The 18,224-nt window shown below is 45.4% G+C and overlaps 1 protein-coding gene across 8 annotated transcripts in view; it reads left to right on the top strand.

The window, feature by feature from the left end:
- ASAP1 (ArfGAP with SH3 domain, ankyrin repeat and PH domain 1) overlaps positions 1 to 18,224 on the top strand; it is a 335,958-nt gene that overhangs the window by 281,853 nt on the left and 35,881 nt on the right. For all 8 annotated transcript variants that reach the window (XM_019794951.2, XM_011219411.3, XM_019794950.2 and 5 more), the window contains 8 exons: positions 6,494 to 6,657; positions 8,251 to 8,384; positions 9,732 to 9,823; positions 14,476 to 14,662; positions 14,883 to 14,968; positions 16,287 to 16,402; positions 16,546 to 16,613; positions 17,610 to 17,717. In XM_019794951.2, coding sequence (XP_019650510.1) covers positions 6,494 to 6,657; positions 8,251 to 8,384; positions 9,732 to 9,823; positions 14,476 to 14,662; positions 14,883 to 14,968; positions 16,287 to 16,402; positions 16,546 to 16,613; positions 17,610 to 17,717 — 955 coding nt within the window. The remainder of the gene's footprint in view (positions 1 to 6,493; positions 6,658 to 8,250; positions 8,385 to 9,731; positions 9,824 to 14,475; positions 14,663 to 14,882; positions 14,969 to 16,286; positions 16,403 to 16,545; positions 16,614 to 17,609; positions 17,718 to 18,224) is intronic.

Here is an 18,224-nt window from a genome sequence, read left to right as displayed (position 1 = left end):
TCCCTGAAGCCTGATTCAGCCAGAGACCAGCCTGGGGCAGCGTATGCCTACAGGGCATAACTGCCCTGTGAGCTACGAATCATTTCAGAAAAGTAATTTTTTTTAAAGGCAACACAATAAAAGGCACATTGAAAATGAATAAATAGCATACCAAACTGGCAGCTGGCCGTCTCCATTTGGTGGAGACATCCACTTTGATCCCATGGGATCTATCCCCCTTTCCATCTTTTTTTCAAAGCAAGTGCCAGATGCTTGATATTTGCCGTTATTTTATTGTATTCCTGCTGCGCGTCAGAAAAATAATACTGACAAAGTGAACTGTGTAAATGCTAAATCAAAATGGTGTAAAAATAAGATAATGTTAAAACTGTTACTTTTGCTGTGTTTTTTTTTCCCAGGAGCTTTCATAATTTACATTGTAGCTGAAGGTATTCTGCTTACTAAAGTTTCTCTTGTTTTCTTTTTTGTGTTTTAGATAACAGGACGTATCACTTTCAGGCAGAAGATGAGCAGGATTATGTAGCGTGAGTAGTTTTGGATCTAATGGCACAGTGTCTGGAACTGAAAAGGCGCTCTGTCCTATAGAACAGACCTTAAAATTTCCTTTTTATTACTGAGAACCTCTCCTGCGGGTTCCAGCGTGCTTCTGTCTCACCTCTGGACCTTCACGTGTTGCTCCTCTCTCTATCCGGATGCTCAGTAAATTCCTTCAGGATTCAGCTCAGGCCTCACCATCCAGGGGCCTGATGGGCCTCCTCACACTCCTCAATGATCCTCCGGTTTGGTCTGAACTCTCTAAAGACTGAGAGCTCTTGAAGGCAAGGACTGTGCCTTACTCACCTTTAATCACATTGCCTGCTCTTAGGAGGGGCTTATCCGGTGCCAAGCCCATCTGCTTGGGTGCTTGGCTGTTAACTGCGAGGGGAGAGGAGAGCCTGGCCATGAAGAACAGTATGGGCAGGTGCCTCCTGTGGGTGAGCGTGGCTCAGAACTCCAGAGTAGGGGGAGACCAGGTATGTGACCTCAGGCAGCTCCCTGCCCCCTTTCTTCATGTTATCCCTGGTCCTGGGCCGTCTTCATTCCCTCTTCCTGTAGCCTGCCAGGCAGTGTGGGACCATTACATCCTCAGCTGCTTGGGAGAGAGGATGTTTGTGATAAAGTTGGCAGTTAAACCTTTTTGTAGCATTCCCATTTTCAAATACCTGTGCCATTGGTGACAAAATAAATGTTATTTTCCTTAATGATTTCTGGGGAGCCACCGAATTCTGTTCACCCCCCTTTCACCTTATACTCACCCCTTTTCTCTCTCTCTCTCTCTCTTCCTTCCCCTCTCTCCTCCTCCTCTGGAGAATTCCACCCCTTCCCCATTTCAGAAGAAATGATAAAGGGTCAAAAAGATGCACAGTTGGGAGACACAGAACAAAAGGGTGGGGGGTGGGTGGCTGAGAGAGAAGGTAGGAGAGGTGAAGGAAGAGGAGGAGAAAAGTCTTTGACCCATTCATTCACCTGAAGATTTAGTGAACTCCGATTCTGGGCCGAGAACCGTGCAAAGCATGGAGAATACAAGGCTAAGTTAGGCGGAGCCCCTGCTCTGAAGAAACGGTCTGTGTTGGAATTGAAGGCAGGAGACAGAGGGCAGGGACAGAGGTGGCCATGTGCTGTGGGAACACACAGGGACATGCATCCTCTCAGCTGGTTCTCAGGGGTGGTGTTCAGAGATGACTTCCAAGAGGAAAGGAAGCAGCCCGAGCCAGCTTGGGAAGGTGCAGGAAGGTTATAAGTACTCTGAGCTCTGGGTGCAGGTCCCACTGGCCTAGAAGCAACAGGGAGGAATAAAACGGAAGCAACTGGTGGTTAGACGTTACTGATCTGGGGTTGACCAACTAGAGAGTGTCTCAAAAACAAAGAAGAACAGGAGGTCAGGAGGGCTGGCCGTCCGCCCTCAGACTCAGAGAGGTAGTACTTAGTGAGACCGTACTGTGCTTCATGCGCGTCAGCAGAGGCTGTTATCCCTAGTTTGAAAACGAGGACGCTGAGAGGCAGTGTGCCCATGGTCACAGTCCCAGGAACCTCGGGGTCTTACAGTCAAGTTAGGGAAGGAGGTCCTTCGGGGTACAAGGGGTCTGTCATTGCCCAGTATTGGTGCTCACTGTGAGCCAACAGGGGCTCACTAATCATCTCTCTAATCAAGTCAGTCACAAGGTTGGCCTACTTATGCCCATTTTGCAGATGATTAAACTCTGAGCAGTCCTCACAGATGAGNTGGTGCTCACTGTGAGCCAACAGGGGCTCACTAATCATCTCTCTAATCAAGTCAGTCACAAGGTTGGCCTACTTATGCCCATTTTGCAGATGATTAAACTCTGAGCAGTCCTCACAGATGAGGAAGCACAAGCCTGAGAGTGAGGTCTTCCAGCAGGACGGGTGTCACACTAGATGGAAACACGCTGCTTAACCTCAGTGAGGTTAAGGGACTTGTTTTGACCCCAACACAAAATCGTAGATGTGTGATTGGAATACTGGCCCCAGTGCCCATGCGGGTACGCCGTGTCCAGTTCATCACACTGATGCCGTAAAATGTTCAGCTGTGTGATGAGAGTCCACAGGTTGCAGGACAGGAACTCAGAGGGGATGGTTGAAGAGTCCAGACCATTACCATTATGTTTGCCTTGACTTGGTTCACATCACTTGGTTTACTTTTAGGAACTTCAGCCCCTCCTTTCTAAGACATGGGAACAGCAGTAGACACTTGGTTAAGGCCCCTTTTGGAAGGTAGCCATGAAAGGTGATGCAAGCAGACGACCATCCCTGGTGGAAGATGGTGGTTACTGGGTCCTGCTAGAGAAGGCACAGCAGGCAGTCACACTGGGGGGGGGGGCACTCCAGACGCATGTCCCATTAAGAATCTCCTGTACAGAATTCCAAAATCACCTTGGAATATTGCTTCCCTGTCACATATTTCACTCTTTCCTCCTCTTTTTTTTTCCCCTTCCCTAAACCCCTACATGGGAGGACAGGTAAGAGATTTGTGTGAGGCAGGGAACGTATCTGCTTCTTTTTTGTTCATATCTCGAACCCAAGCTGTTAGTATTATATTTACTCTGTGACTTAGAGAGAACTCAGTCCCAGTTTGGTCAAAGAAGTACAGGCTTCTTGCCTGTGGGACTTAATACCCTTCCATGGAAGGCTTGCTTGGCCCATCCAGCAGCTGCGACACATTTGCACTTGGCCTTCTCTGGGGCTGGTGGTGGCAACAGGGGGCTTCGTTTTGAGTGATGTGGGAGGGAATGGCATTCTGTAGAGACACACACACCCCACCCCAAAGGATGCTTCAGTTCCTCATTTACTTTTAAGCTACATGGAGACAGTTTCATGGCTTCACTGAGTTTCTTTCTCATGTGAAGGTGTCCAGTGGAATTAAACATGGAAACATTCTCACCAAGGGAGGAGGTGGGTCCTAGACAAAGGGCAGCTGCGTGTTTGTTTCGTGGGAGGGAATGGCATTCTGTAGAGAGACACACACACACACACACACACACACACACACACACACACCCCACCCCAAAGGAGGCTTCAGTTCCTCATTTACTTTCAAGCTACATGGAGACAGTTTCATGGCTTCACTGAGTTTCTTTCTCATGTGAAGGTGTCCAGTGGAATTAACATGGAAACATTCTCACCAAGGGAGGAGGTGGGTCCTAGACAAAGGGCAGCTGCGTGTTTGTTTCATCAGGCTGAGGACACCTGGTCCAAGCTTCGCCCCTAATGGCCTTTTCACCTGGAGCCGATCATCCCACCTCAGTCTCCTTGTCAGTAAGAAGGAGATCACAGACCTTGCTCTCAGGGCTTTGGGACTAAAGATAAAATGCATTAAGTTCCTAGTACAGTGCCCACAGTATTAATCCTGTAAACTCAAAGCGACCTTAGAGTCTTAAAATACAACAGTGAGAATTTTCTTTCTTATACTTTTTGGTATGCCTGTTTCTTTGAAATAATTTAAAAGTTTATTTTTTAATTGTCAGAAGTAGTTGCTTTGGTTCTTGATCCTTTGAAATGTAACCAATTCGCTCCACCAAATTTGAATTATCCCTCCAGAAAGTTAATCATCTTTAAAACATGTATTTTCTAATTATGAGTACCAACTCCTTTATTTCTGATTTGTCCTGATCTCTTGAATGAGGAGGTAGATGTGGTATAATGAAGGAACCCCAGAAAGGGATGGAGGTTTAGGGGGTCAGCAGCATGTTTCCATCCAGTGTGACACGCGTCCTGCTGGAGGACCTCAGTCTCAGGCTTGTGCTTCCTCATCTGTAAGGACTGTCAACCCCAACTCAGAGGCTTGCTGGAGGATTACATCTCAAAAATTATGGGGGGGCACGCCTGGGTGACCTAGTCAGTTACGTGTCCAACTCTTAATTTCGGCTCAGGTCGTGATCTCCGAGTCGTGAGATTGAGCCCTGCGTCTTGCTCTGTGCTGGTGTGAAGCCAGCTTGGGATTCTCTCTCCCTCCCCTCTGCCCCACCCCCCACTGCTCATGCTCTCACTCTAAAAAAAAAAAAAAATTATAGTCCTTGGCATGCAGTAGACCGTGGTATGTTAGATAGCCAGAATATCATAATGCTTAAGGAAAGCAAAGCAGAGACTCTGCAGACAGAGTGAAAACTCCAGTAAACACAGTGCCACTGATTAAATATACTGTTGAGCCCCGTGTTTTGAATTGTTTTTAAGAAACCAGCTTCTGGTTTCTAACTTGAGACTAAATGATAGAAAAAAAATATTCTTTAATTTAGAAGGTATTGAATGACCCCACCCCCACCGCCCCATTCCTAGCTGTTGATTTTGAGGTGTTGAGTTTTCGGCTGCAGAGCGAAAACGCTGAGCTGTGCAGATGTATTTGTTGTAACACACGGAAGCTTTGCGCCTCCTGCAGTCACAGTGCCTTGCAATTCATGCAGTCCAGGTAATTTGGTTTGTAATTCTCATTGTGTCACTCAAACTTACTCAAAACCTGTTGTGGATAGCCCTTTGTGTTGTATCTGTGTCACCCTACGAGACACACGAAAAACCGAGACTCCGTTCTGAACTTCTGTGCTCTCTGTTGGGGGCAGTTATTAGCTGTCTGCACAGTAGGTGAGGACAAGCTGCGGTTTGGAACTGTTTTTCATTTGCTTCTTTAAAAAAATTAACTGGAGTGCCTGGGTGTGGTTCAGTCTGTTAAGCGTCTGCGTTCTGCTCAGGTCGTGATCCCGGGGTCCTGGGACCGAGCCCTGCATCAGGCTCCCTGCTCCATGGGGAGCCTGCTTCTCCCCCTGCCTACTGCTCTCCCTGCTTGGGCACCCACGTGCACACTTTCTCTCTCTCTTTCTCTCTCTCTGTCAAATAAATAAAATCTTTTTTTCTTTTTTAGTTAACTTAGATTTTTTTTCCTTGTTCATGAAAGTAATACAAGCCCATTATAGGTTTGGGGAATTATAGAAAGGCAGAGTCAAGCAATCCATCTATCCATTATTCCTACAGGAAATTACTCAGAAAAAGCCATTATTAACATTTTGGTGAATTACCTTCTAGCCTTTTTTTCCTCAAACAGAAGTACCTAAAACCCTATATATCTTTAAATTTTGGATTATATCACATAAACAGTTTCTTGTTGCTTATTTCACAAAACATTATATTGTGAGCGTTTCCCCAATGTCATCCAAGCTTTGAAAACAAAAAGTTGAAAACAGAAGTTGAAACTTTTTTCAACTATACTTCAATTCTAAAAGATCAGTCTAGAAAAATGAGTTGAAAATTTGTAATACCTGATTAACTGTTCTACTCTGCGGTTATTTTGTGCTTTAATAACGAACCCTTGTTGTTGTGTATTTCGGTGCTTTTATGCCTAGACCGGTAGCAGACAGTGGTTTTGTTCAGTTCATACTGTGATCATGGCTGCATATGTGATTTCATAGTCTGTACTTTTTTATTTCACATTATTAACATCAGCACGTTTCTGTTACCATACCTCTGCCACAAGCATGAAATCTCGTGGCTGCCCATGAAATAGCCCTTCGTGTTCACATCCAAGGCCCCCCCACCCCACAGTGGACTTCCAGAGAACAGAAGCCTTGGGCTAAACTATTTCTTGCCTTCTGTCCATTTGTTACCAGTTCTTTCTCATCCTTGCGTTGGGTTGGTCCCACGCCGAGTCCTCTTCATTCTGACATTTGCTTTCTTCATGCACCCACCTTGTCACCCCTGCAGGCCCTCAGTGGTGTGGATTTTAACCTCTCCTCTGTTTCTCTCCCCGGTCTCATTTTCTCCAACATGTTGCTTTGCATTCTTTTAACTTTCTTTCCTTTGGATTTAATTTCTTTCATTTTTTTCCTCACTTTATTGCTAGGGGGATGGGGGATCTCTTTTGGAAGTTCTTGACGAAGACGGATTTTCTGCAGTGGCAGGAGACAACAGTGGCCTTGCTCTTAAGTCTCCTTCCTTTCATTTGCAACAACAGATGGATATCAGTATTGACAAATAGCAAAGAAGAGGCCCTCACCATGGCCTTCCGTGGAGAGCAGAGCACGGGGGAGAACAGCCTGGAAGACCTGACAAAAGCCATCATTGAGGATGTCCAACGGCTCCCTGGGAATGACGTCTGCTGCGATTGTGGCTCGTCAGGTATTTGCCCTCAGGCTTGATCAGGCTTCTTAAACAGCCGTTCTCCTGCCATAGAATAAACATGAGGGTTATTTAAATCCTTATCTCCTTATGGACACAGACACACACCCACCACGTATTTCTAGCTGGAATGGTCCCGCCTCTCAGCTGCTTTTTTTTTTTTACACGTGCTCTTTGCTCAGCCTGGAAAACTCCCACCTGCTCTCCTCAAATGCCCCAAATGGCCACCTGCCCAAATGCTACAAGTTAGGTGAGCACTGTGGACATACGGAGAGAGCCCTGGACGCAGAGTCCATTGTTCTGGTTTTGAGTGACCAGCCTGCCGCTCACAGCCTGGATGCCAAGTGCCGTTACCAGTCTCCCTTCAGTTTCCTATCCTAAAATGGAACAATAAACCTCTGTGATTGAGGGCTTAATGCGATGCTATACCTGAAATTGTCCCAGCACTTTGTATATTACTTTCCTTCCTTTTTGCTCAGTGAACCCCCCCCCAACCTGTCACATGGGTGTCACCTTCCCCCAAACTTCTGTTTTCAGGTAGCTTCTGTATTTCTTAAGTATTAGATGGTCGATACATGTGCTCCGTGCTTATACTGTAACGAGGACCCTGCTAGCTGTTTTAGCTTCTGTTCTCTTACTGAATCCTCACAGATGGTCTGTGAGCAAGATGCGAGTAGCCTCACCATTTTACAGATGAGAAAACTAGGGGACTCCGAGAAGTTAAGTGACCTCCCAAAGGCACACATCTAGTAGGGATCAGAACTGGAGGCAAACCTGTGGTTCTTAAGCATCATGATGTACTTTCTAGTTGTTTTCCTTGTGAAAATGGACTTCTCCGTACACCGTGCCACGAGCACCTCAGAGACACATGTCCCAGTTTCTTCTGTGTTCGTGTCCCTGTGTGATGGTGACTCGCACGCTCACGTAGTGAGGGTGTGGCAGGACTCAGAAGACCTCGGCTACTGACCACTCAGGAAGAAGCTTGCCACAGCGAGTGAACCCTGAAGGTTTTGGTAACGTGGGAATACTCATTCCCCCTGGGGTGGAGCCCCTGGGGACTGTAGACATAGCTTAGATCTGTGAAAGAAACCTTTGACGTTCGTTATTTATAGCTGTCGTCTTACCAGGAGGTGCTTGTGGAGAAGCTGTGACCAGAATGGGGCGTCAGTGCGGGTTGTAACTGGAAGGTTAATGACAGCTTATGAACCGTGTCCCCGTGAGCCGCACACCAGTCCGTTGCTGCCGCGGATGACACCGGCACTGGGGGAGTACACTCCTCTGGCAGGGAGGGCTCATGGGGCCTCTCAAAAGTTCTCACATTTTCACAAGATAAAAAACTTAATTTTGTTTTCAATTCAATATTGAAAGAAAAATATTTTTTATGTCTTTTATCACCCATATCACCCTCTGAGAAGCTGGTAAGCTTCCTAGGAGCCCCTAAGCACAACTGCAGGCAGCCATGTCTTCCATTTAAATCTTTCCCTTTTAATTCTTCACAAGTTTTACTACTCTTATTTTAGCTTCCTTTGTAGTTGGCACACGAAAATTAGGTCGTGTTTGTTTCATTGTCTTCGAAATCTTCTTTCCACACAGAACCCACCTGGCTTTCGACCAACTTGGGTATTTTGACCTGTATAGAGTGTTCCGGCATCCATAGGGAAATGGGGGTTCACATTTCTCGCATTCAGTCTTTGGAACTAGACAAACTAGGAACTTCTGAACTCTTGGTGAGTAGTGAGCTGTACTTGGAAATGTATGTTGTCATAAATACATGTAATATGTGTCTTTGGGGTGTCCTGTCTCTCCTGGGTACAGAGAGTTGCAGTTCCTGAATTTCGTGAATTTGCATATGGATATTTAAAATGTAAATTTTGTGGTATGTAATGTTGATTATTTCTGTTTCCTTTCTAAAGAACTGGTGAATCATACATTTCTATAATTAGTTCACCTAAACTGGCTCTTTTCTTCTGGGATGAGCTTTTTCAAAGCTGTCTTCTTCTTTCAGAATTAGTTTTTATATGATTCACTCACTAGAAGAGCAGTAAAGGGAATTAGGTGTTAAACTCACATGATCATTTTACTTCATGGCCTGTGTTACTAAAAATAGTGACCAAAGAATCTTTCTCTGTCCTTACTGCTCCTAAGTTTGTAGAAGCCTGTTGGCTACCGCCATAAAGCCCATCATTCCTTAACCATAACTTCTTCTAAGCAACGATGGTCTGTGTTGTGTGAGCCCCTGATTTAGGAAGTAGCAGCTTTAAGAAGTATCATAACTCCCTGATTCATATCAGGATTAGAGAAAAAGGGCTCTGATCTGATACTTAACACATTCTTCTTTAATGTGGAAGTGGTGTCACTCTGTCTCCTTGACTTAAGGTAACGAAACCCAGTTGACAACTAGAAATAGGGAGATTCCAAGTCCTAATCACTTGCCAGGTGATAAACCCAAGATTTTTCCCCCAGGGACCTGACAGCACAAATGTTCCTTAAGCCTTGCGTTGCTCCCCAAATTACCTGAATGACCAGAGGCCCTTCAGGACAGATTTTCCTGGAAGGGTCTTGAACCCAGAAGCAGAATGCTTCCTGCAGCATTTTAACATGTATCCCAGATATAAAGGATCCTACCTCCTTCTCTGTCCAGTAAATCTGCTCAGTCTAAAAACGAGATGTGGTAGAGATTGAAGAAAATAGCTGCCATTAAGCATTTACCTGGATTAATGTGTGTAACCTGCTGTCTAATGTCAGAGTATATGTTGGGGAGGGCATATCCTATCCTATTCTAGCATTTATCACATTGTATTTGTAAAAATCATTGGTTTTCTTATCTACGGCCCCACTAGTCTGTTGGCTTCTACAGGAAGGAGTGCGGTTCACCCCCTGTCTTTATTTCCAGCACCCTAAAGTTCTGCGCCTGGGCACATAGTAGATGCTCGGTAAAAATTTGTTGACTAGATGGTTTGTATCCTGAGTCAAATGAAGGGAAGATACATATTCAGAAATCTCAAAAGCAAATAATAGGAAACTTTTTAATTTGTAATAAAGAGTGGCTGTATCGTGTTTTGTTTATGTTACAGCTGGCCAAGAATGTAGGAAACAATAGTTTTAATGATATTATGGAAGCAAATTTACCCAGCCCTTCGCCAAAACCCACCCCTTCAAGTGATATGTAAGTATTTCTAATATACTGAATTTTTTACCATTCTATAATTGTTTTTCTGCCCTCACAAGCAATGTCTTAATGGTTATAGTATTTTTTTCCCAGAGGAAACCCCAATAGGAGAAAAACTCAGAGCAAAGAAAAACATGTGGGAGTGCATTTCTAGAATGCACAAATTACATTCACTGAGACCGTCCGGTAGGTAGGTAGCTGCCGCGGCGCGGCGGCCCTGCGGAGCATACGTCTGCGTAAGGGTGTTATCTCCAAATCACGTCATGCTGTGATAAACAGGACACAGACAAAAGCGATGGCCCATTCTGATTAGGGGGGCAAAAGTCCAGACGCTTTCTGGTGAGGCCGTGGGGAAGCAGACGCTCTGTCTCAGGCGTTGCTGGGGGTGTGCTAATGGTACCTTGCCCAGGAGGAGCAAAATAGCCAAATTTATCACAGTCATCAATGTATTTACTTTCTGACTTTGCAGAGCCCCTCCTGGGAATTTACTCCTGTAATAGGAAAAGATGAGGAACAAAACAACCATTTATCTGTAGGCCTCTGGTTAAATTGTTTATGGCACAGCCGCATTGCAGAACGCTATGCAGATGTGAAAAGAATAAGGAAGCTGCTTACATCCTAATCGAGGACAATCTCCATTAGAAATTACCGTTAGGTAAAAAAGCGAGGTGTAGAGCTCTGCACCAGACCCCCTGCCTTCAGCTCAGGGGAACACAGAAACATGTATATTTATTCGTGTCTGCGTGAAGAAACACAGGCAAATACGAAACTAACGAAAGTGCTTACTCTGTGGTCTCGGGCATCAAACAACCTCAGCACACAGTTTTTCGTTATCATTTTTATTTTGGAATCGTGAATCTTTAAACCTATTAACATTTTTTTCACATTCAGTTTACACTTAAAGTTTTTAAAAACCGTGCATGAACAGGAAGACGGCTCCTGTTTCAGCTCGACTGAGCAGGGGAGCCTCTGTGAGGCAGATGCCCACCTGAGTGTCCGCCACGCCCCTCCTGGGTGGTTACTCAGGCACCAGATCTGCCGAGCACTGGATCTCTCGGGCGTTCAAGAAACATGATGTGTTCACTCCGAAATCATGAGATACCATCTCCCAGCAGGCCTCTCGGCAGTGGTCCTTTCTTGAATTCAGCAAATGCATGCTGCGTGCTCACTGCAAGCTTCATAGTAGGTTAGGTGCTGGGGAGAGGGCAAAACACAAACTAGATGTAAACTCTGTCTTCGTGATACCTGCCGTCTGGAGAAGAAGGTGGCAGTGAACCAAGAAGTCAGACACTCCGTTCCTTATTCATAGCTGTGAAAGTGTCACAGAAGGGGCACCTGTGTGAGTCAGTCAGTTAGGCATCTGCCTTTGGCTCAGGTCATGATCCCAGGGTCACGACAGCTCCTGTCGTGCATTCTGATTGTGGAGAGGAAGACACAGGTAGGAGAGATAGTGGGTACTCTGAAGAAAATCTAGCAGGATAAGGGGGTGAAGCGTAGGAGACGTTGTCCTTGGGATGGTCAAGGAATATCTCTGAGGACTTGACATTTGATGAAGATGTGAAGGACACAAAGGACACACATGGGGTGGGGGGTGAGGGGAACAGGCCTGGCAGATGGATCAATAGTTGTGGGCACGTGCACACAGTAACAGGAAGGCAGGTGTGGCTGGAGGGGACTGAGCTAGGACAGTGGTCGCAGATGCCATGCAAAATGGCAGTGGGACCAGGTCGCAGAGGGCCTTATAGGTCATGGAATGTTTGGGGATTTTCTTCTCTGTGATTAGAAGGCTTTAAACAGAGGGAGTGACTCTGTTTAATGCTGCTAAACACCTACAATGGGTAGGACAGCAACCGTGACACAGAATCATCCAGCCACAGTGTCACTAGGGCTGAGGTTGAGAAAGCCTGCTGTGGCTGGTATGTGAAGGACAGATGGAGGAGGGGGTGGAAAGAGAGAGACTGAGGAGAAACTTACCCGGGTCCACCGAGAAACAGAGTTGGTATGGACTAAGATGGTAGCAGCGAAGGTGGTAGAAAGTCGTTGAATTCTCAGTATGTTTTGAAGGGAGAGCCAACAGGATTTGCTAATCACTTCAAACACAGGACATGTAACTAAATTGTCAAGATGACGCCCAAGGTTTGGGGCTGAGCATCTAGGTAAATAAGCAGTACCATTACCTGCACCAGGGTAAGTGGGAAGGACCAGGTTTGGTGGGGACACAGGGCGAACTGTCTCTCATCAGCCATCAGGTAGAGCTGTGGTGTCAACTTTCAGACAAGTCTGTTTTCCACCTTCCCTGTCACCCCATGTCAGAAAGCCTTTACTGCCAGCACCTCCAGCTGAGTGCCCAGAAAGAGGTAAACGTCATGCCTGTGGAGAGCTTAGGAACTTCCTACAGCCACAGAAGTAGAGACCCAAGGTTGGAGGTGCTCTTCAAAGTGGCCAGGGGCATCTCCCCGTGTGATACCTGAGTGCCCTTGGCATCATTTCTGCCAAATTATTGTGCAGCATTTGCATGACACTTCAGTGCCAGGAAGCTTCCATGGAGACCGTTCTTCAGATTTATGTCCCATGGCTTTCCACCATTGATCCTCACTCTGCCATCTTGGACTATACTAGAAAGGAAGCTTATGTATGAACCTACAGCCATGTGTCATTCTTTGCTTCCTGGAAGGCAGTAAGACCGGTATGATTACTAATATTTTACAGATGAGGAAACTGAGGCATAGCTTTACCCAGGGTCACATGGATAGCATCTGATAATCAGAATTGAATCAAGCGATTTCATTCTTAAATCTGATACTCCATCCATCACACAGTAGCTGCCTTTCAAACTTTTTAAAGTCACATGCAGTGGGAGACTAGAAGCCAGGCTTAGGCCAATCTCTAGGTGTCTGGAAGTCTTCCAGGTCCTCAGGCCATGGCCTTCTTAAAAGAACTTTGACCTAAGTGTAAAGGACACCCATGAAAGTAAGATCTTGGTCACTGAGCAGAATTTGCAAGTCACCAAAGACAGTGTGCTACTATCAACCAGCTCCCCCCTTCACTGCTGGCCCAGAACGAAAGGAAGAGGCATCAGCTTGGTTTTAAACAGTGATGCCTGTATTGCATGGTGCACTGGGTGTTATACGCAACTAATGAATCATCGAACTTTACATCGGAAACCGGGGATGTACTGTATGGTGACTAACATAATATAATAAAAAATCATTAAAAATAAAAATTTAAAAAAATTATAAAGAAAAAAATAAAAATAAAAAATAAACAGTGATGCCTGGCTGTGGGATGGGGCGGGGTGGGGGGGGAGGACGGGGGAACAACAGCCATCTCCACGGTTGGAATAGCTTTTTCTGAGCAAGAAATGTTATGTCCCGAGTTAGAGCTTTCTCAGAAAGAAAGCACCTTATAGGTGCTGTACATTCTTTAATTCAAAATACACCAATGAGTTATTCTCCCATTTTCAGATGAAAAAGCCAAAGCTCATTAAGGTGAAGTCGTTTGCCCAAGGTCGTGCAGCTGGTGTGCTGTAAGAGCTAGGATTTGAACCATTTACTGCTTTTTTATTAAGTGGCTCATGTAACTGGGAAAATCATGGGATAAGTTCAGGTATGGCTGGCTCCAGGATGTCAGACAGTAGCATCTGGACCCTAGCTCACTTGCCCAACTCTTCTTTCCTTTCGTCTGAGCGGACTTCTGTCTCAGCCTTTTTACCAAAGGTGGCAAAAGTTACCATTGGGCCACTTAGGTCAGAGACTGACACCTGGTCATTGGGAGGGGGGCTCAGTCCTGGAGCTTGGGACAGAATCGGAAGTGGAGAAAGGGTGAGTCCTCAAAAAGAGAAACGGACACACCCACTCAGACTTTGGGAGTGTTACCCATGACAGTCTCCTGCTCACAACTGAGCCTGCAGGAAAGACCACTCCCTTTATTCTGGAGCTCAGTGCTTGGCCTGTGGGAGTGACTTTAAGGACAGCCTTTGTGAGCCTCAGATCCCATACCTGTTAAAATAGGGAGTTGCACCAGATGACTAAAATGTTTTCAATGAAGCTCTGGAAACTTCACTGATCTTTTAGAATTGTTCTTTTAAAAATTCTTAATTTCTTTGTATGCTTCTGTATATCTGAATTTGAAGTGGTACATAGCAAATTTCTCAAGCTGCTGTTCAAGGTGGAAAAGAAATCTGCTGTGGGGGTGCCTGGGGGCTCAGTCATTAAGCATCTGCCTTCGGCTCAGGGCATGATCCCAGGGACCTGGGATCGAGCCCTGCACTGGGCTCCCCACTCAGTGGAAGCCTGCTTCTTCCTCTCCCACAACCCCTACTTGTATTCCATGTCTCGCTGGCTCTCTCTCTCTGTCAAATAAATAAATAAAATATTTTTAAAAAAAGAAGGAAATCTGCTGTGATCTCTGTGCCCATTAATTTTATAGCTATTTACTGCTTGCACATATACTAGTAAATATATAAATCAGTTTCTTCATCCCATCTGTGATGAGATAACTTGGTCTAAAACCTGGTTTCTTTAAATCCTGAAAGGAGTCTAGCCAAGTGTATCTCAGTTAAAGAGAACTGTTTTTCAGGAAAATGTAGATTCTTCTTAGCTTGTAGAAAGAAAAAAAATCTTTGTTCATATTGCTTTGTTCTGTTTTAGGACTGTACGGAAAGAATATATCACTGCGAAGTATGTAGATCATAGGTTTTCAAGGAAGGCCTGTTCATCTTCATCAGCTAAACTGAATGAATTGCTCGAGGCCATCAAATCCAGGGATTTACTTGCACTGATTCAAGTCTATGCAGAGGGAGTAGAGCTAATGGAACCACTGCTGGAACCCGGACAGGTAAGGCTCCACTGAAATCATAGGATAAAAAGGAATGTGGAAAATGAGTTTAAAAGGTAATGAGACTGTAATACATTGAGTGACCATATCTAAATCAGGACAATTTGAGAGTGAAAGGAGTACTATTAATAATTACTTCCAGGTAACTGATGTGAATAAAGCACTGTAGGCAAAGTAGGACATGCGATTACCCTACTTATACTCATCCTGTCCTTTTCAGGAGCTTGGGGAGACAGCCCTGCATCTTGCAGTCCGAACTGCAGACCAGACATCTCTCCATTTGGTTGACTTCCTTGTACAAAACTGGTATGGTTTTCATTTTCTCCGAATACTCCTTATAAGTTAGCGCAAACCAGTCTTCTCAAGGGCCCAGATCAGGAATCGACAAGCTTTCTATAAAGAGCCAGGTACTATTTTAGGCTTTGCAGGGCATGAGGTCTCTGTCGCAGCTATTCAATTCTACCATCGTAGTGTGAAAACAGCCATAGACCATATGTAAATGAGTGAGTATGGCCATGTTCCAATAAAGCTTTGTTTATAAAAACAAATGGAGGGCCAGACATGGCCTATGGGCTATGGTTTACCAACCCTTGGCCTAGAAAGATGTAAAATCCTGTCTCTGTCAAAATCTGCCAGATTAGGAAAGATTGAAAGAGGGAAGACTTAACAGCACAAGTCAACCTTGTGAGTTTTCTTGTTTATAAGTTCATTATAAAACTACAGTGTCAGGGTGCCTCTGTGACTCAGTCAGTTAAGCATCTGCCTTCAGCTCAGATCATGATCCTGGGGTCCTGGGATCAAGCCCTGTGTCGGGCTTCCTGCTCAGCAGGCTGTCTGCTTCTCCCTCTCCCTCTACCCCTCCCCCACCCACTCATGCTCTTCTCTCTCTCTCTCTCAAATAAATAAAATCTTTAAAAAAACAAAATAACTACAGTGTGTGTGGCTGACTCAATAGCTAATTCAAATTTGGGACATACTAATAGGAGTACATTATTGAACAGAGGAAGTTTGGACTTGCTGTATTCTTCAGTGGGTAGTTCTGCAACCCACAGACTATTAGGAGGAACTGGAGCTCATCCAAAGGCGAGTGGTCAAAATTGCAAGGGGATTTGAACCCACGTATGAAGAATGGTGCCTGGACACAAGCCACGTTGTATATAAATGTCCACACCTCTTCCTTAGAGGTAGACAGTATAGTAGTTAAGAGTGTTGGCTCTGGGACAAACTGCCTTTTTTCAGATCCCTGCTCTGTCTTCCATGCCTTGATAGCCTTGAAAGCAGGTACTTCATCCTCTTTGTGCCTTGGTGTTTTCATCTATAAAACAAAGGTGGTCATAACCTACCCATTGGGTAGTTGTGAAGATTTAATGAACCCAGGTACGTAAAAGCTGAGAGTGTCCCATAGGAAGCACTGGAGCAGAGCTCGCTGTTGCTGTCATTATGGGGCTTATGAATGTGGGTGTAATGTTAGCAGCATCCTCGTTTGCCCTGCTTGTAAGTAGGTCTCAAGCTTGACTCCGTGGTTTGCACAGAAATAAGTAGTTGATCTGTAGCTTTAAATTATATTATTTCTGTCCTACTTAAATCATATTTTAAGTTATATGATAATATTTTAATTTTTTAGCGGGAACCTGGATAAGCAGACGGCCCTGGGCAACACGGCTCTCCATTACTGCAGTATGTACAGTAAACCCGAGTGCTTGAAGCTGCTTCTCCGGAGCAAGCCTACCGTGGGTGTCGGTAAGAGTGGGACCAAGTGTCTTAATAACAAGAGTCAGCATCCAGTTGGCTAAAACTGAGGCTCACATGTTACGCTGTTGTCCATCGCCTTTTCAAGATAGACCTTAGATAATTATGCCAATTTCTTCTTCCCCCTGTTTTAGTGAACCAGGCTGGGGAGACTGCCCTGGACATAGCAAAGAGATTGAAAGCTACCCAGTGTGAAGATCTGGTAAGCAAAACGGAGCTGGGGCATCCATTGGGCACCAGCTGCCTTAAAATGTCATTCTCAGAAACTGGAATTGGGATAGAAGAAACAGATTCATCTTTCCGAACGTTGGCTAAAGAAATTCAGACAAGCACTCTGGCTACATTTGAAAAAATGGTAGAATGATAAATTTGTCATTGCCGTGTCTTTTCAGTGCAGTTACAACATAGGAGCTAAAAGGCATTTGAGAGAGATGATTACCAGACAGGATTGTGAATGAAGGTCATGCTTTTTATGTGCCAGACCCTTAGGCTTTCTCTGCAGCTCAGTAGTAAAGAAGAATTATTTGTAAGCCAATTCCAAAAATTGGGCAAGTAAAGTTCAGAGTATAATGGTTTGCAAAACGTTCAATGCATGGCTTCCCCCACCAGCCCCATCCTTTGATCCCCTTGGTTCTCGATATCACTCTGGGCCTTAGCATAGCGTGATCCTCTTACCCCCGGGGAAGGATGAGACAGGAGAGGTAAGTTCCATCCCCTTGAGCTTCTGCCCAGCGCCAGCTTCAGGCCAGCAGGTGCAGGTTTCTGTTCTTACAAGAATCCTGTGACGAAGCTGCAATGCTCCCTCCCCCCATCTTATGGAGAGGGAAAGGGGGCCACGATCGAACCCGCACTGTCTGACTTGAAAGGCCTACCTCTCGTACTTCGCTAACTCTGATTTTGCCTTCCCAGCCAGGAGCTTGCACTTTCAAGGCTCATTTTTAATAATATTTAAGAAAGCTTTTAGTTTGCGAGAGAAGTCGTGTTACCAAAATAAGAAAGGCTCTGCCTCTAATTCTGGGCCGCTCCTCTGAAGCCGGTCCCACCGCAGCCCAGCCCCATATCACCAGAGTTCGGCCCTACCAGCAGCTACTGGTGATTCGTTTGAAACCAGGCCCGAGGTGGGATTTGCTCAGTGGTTATGTAACAGTGGGATGTTTAACACTTAAGTGAACGTGGTTATACCTGCTGTTCCTTTCAGCTTTCCCAGGCCAAGTCTGGGAAGTTCAACCCACACGTCCACGTGGAATATGAATGGAACCTGCGACAGGAGGAGATGGATGAGAGTGACGACGACCTGGACGACAAAGTGAGTGCAAACGGCGCCTCCACGTTCCTGCTGCTGCTCCCAGGTTGCCTGCACTGTGTAGACGAGATCATTCTTCGCGAGACTGTCTGGTCTTGTGACCTGGGGCCAGTTTTTTTGCTTGGTCTTTGATCCTTGCTGGGTACCACAGCTATATTAGGGTTCTCTGGAAAACCAGACCCCATAGGATGCGGTTAAGACAGCGGGAGAGAGATCGGAATTTAGTTTTAGAAATTGGCTCACGTGATTGTGGGGGCCGGCGAGTCCCTAGGGTATCGGGCAGGCCGGCAGGCAAGAGATTCCAGCAGGAATTGATGGTGTGGTCTTGAGTCTGGAGGTGCTGAGTCTCTTCGGAAGAGCCCTTCAACTAATTGGATGAAGCCCACCCGCATGGTGGAGGGTAATCCCTTTTACTGAAAATCTAATTTCAATGTTAACCCTTCACAATAGCATCTAGACTGGTATTTGACCAAACACTTGGACACCATAGTCCAGCCAAGTGAACACATT

This window comes from Ailuropoda melanoleuca, chromosome 9 (assembly GCF_002007445.2).
Source record: "Ailuropoda melanoleuca isolate Jingjing chromosome 9, ASM200744v2, whole genome shotgun sequence".
Taxonomy (NCBI): domain Eukaryota; kingdom Metazoa; phylum Chordata; class Mammalia; order Carnivora; family Ursidae; genus Ailuropoda; species Ailuropoda melanoleuca.
The sequence above is the reverse complement of the archived record's forward strand: the minus strand, read 5'-3'. Positions and strand labels throughout refer to the sequence as shown.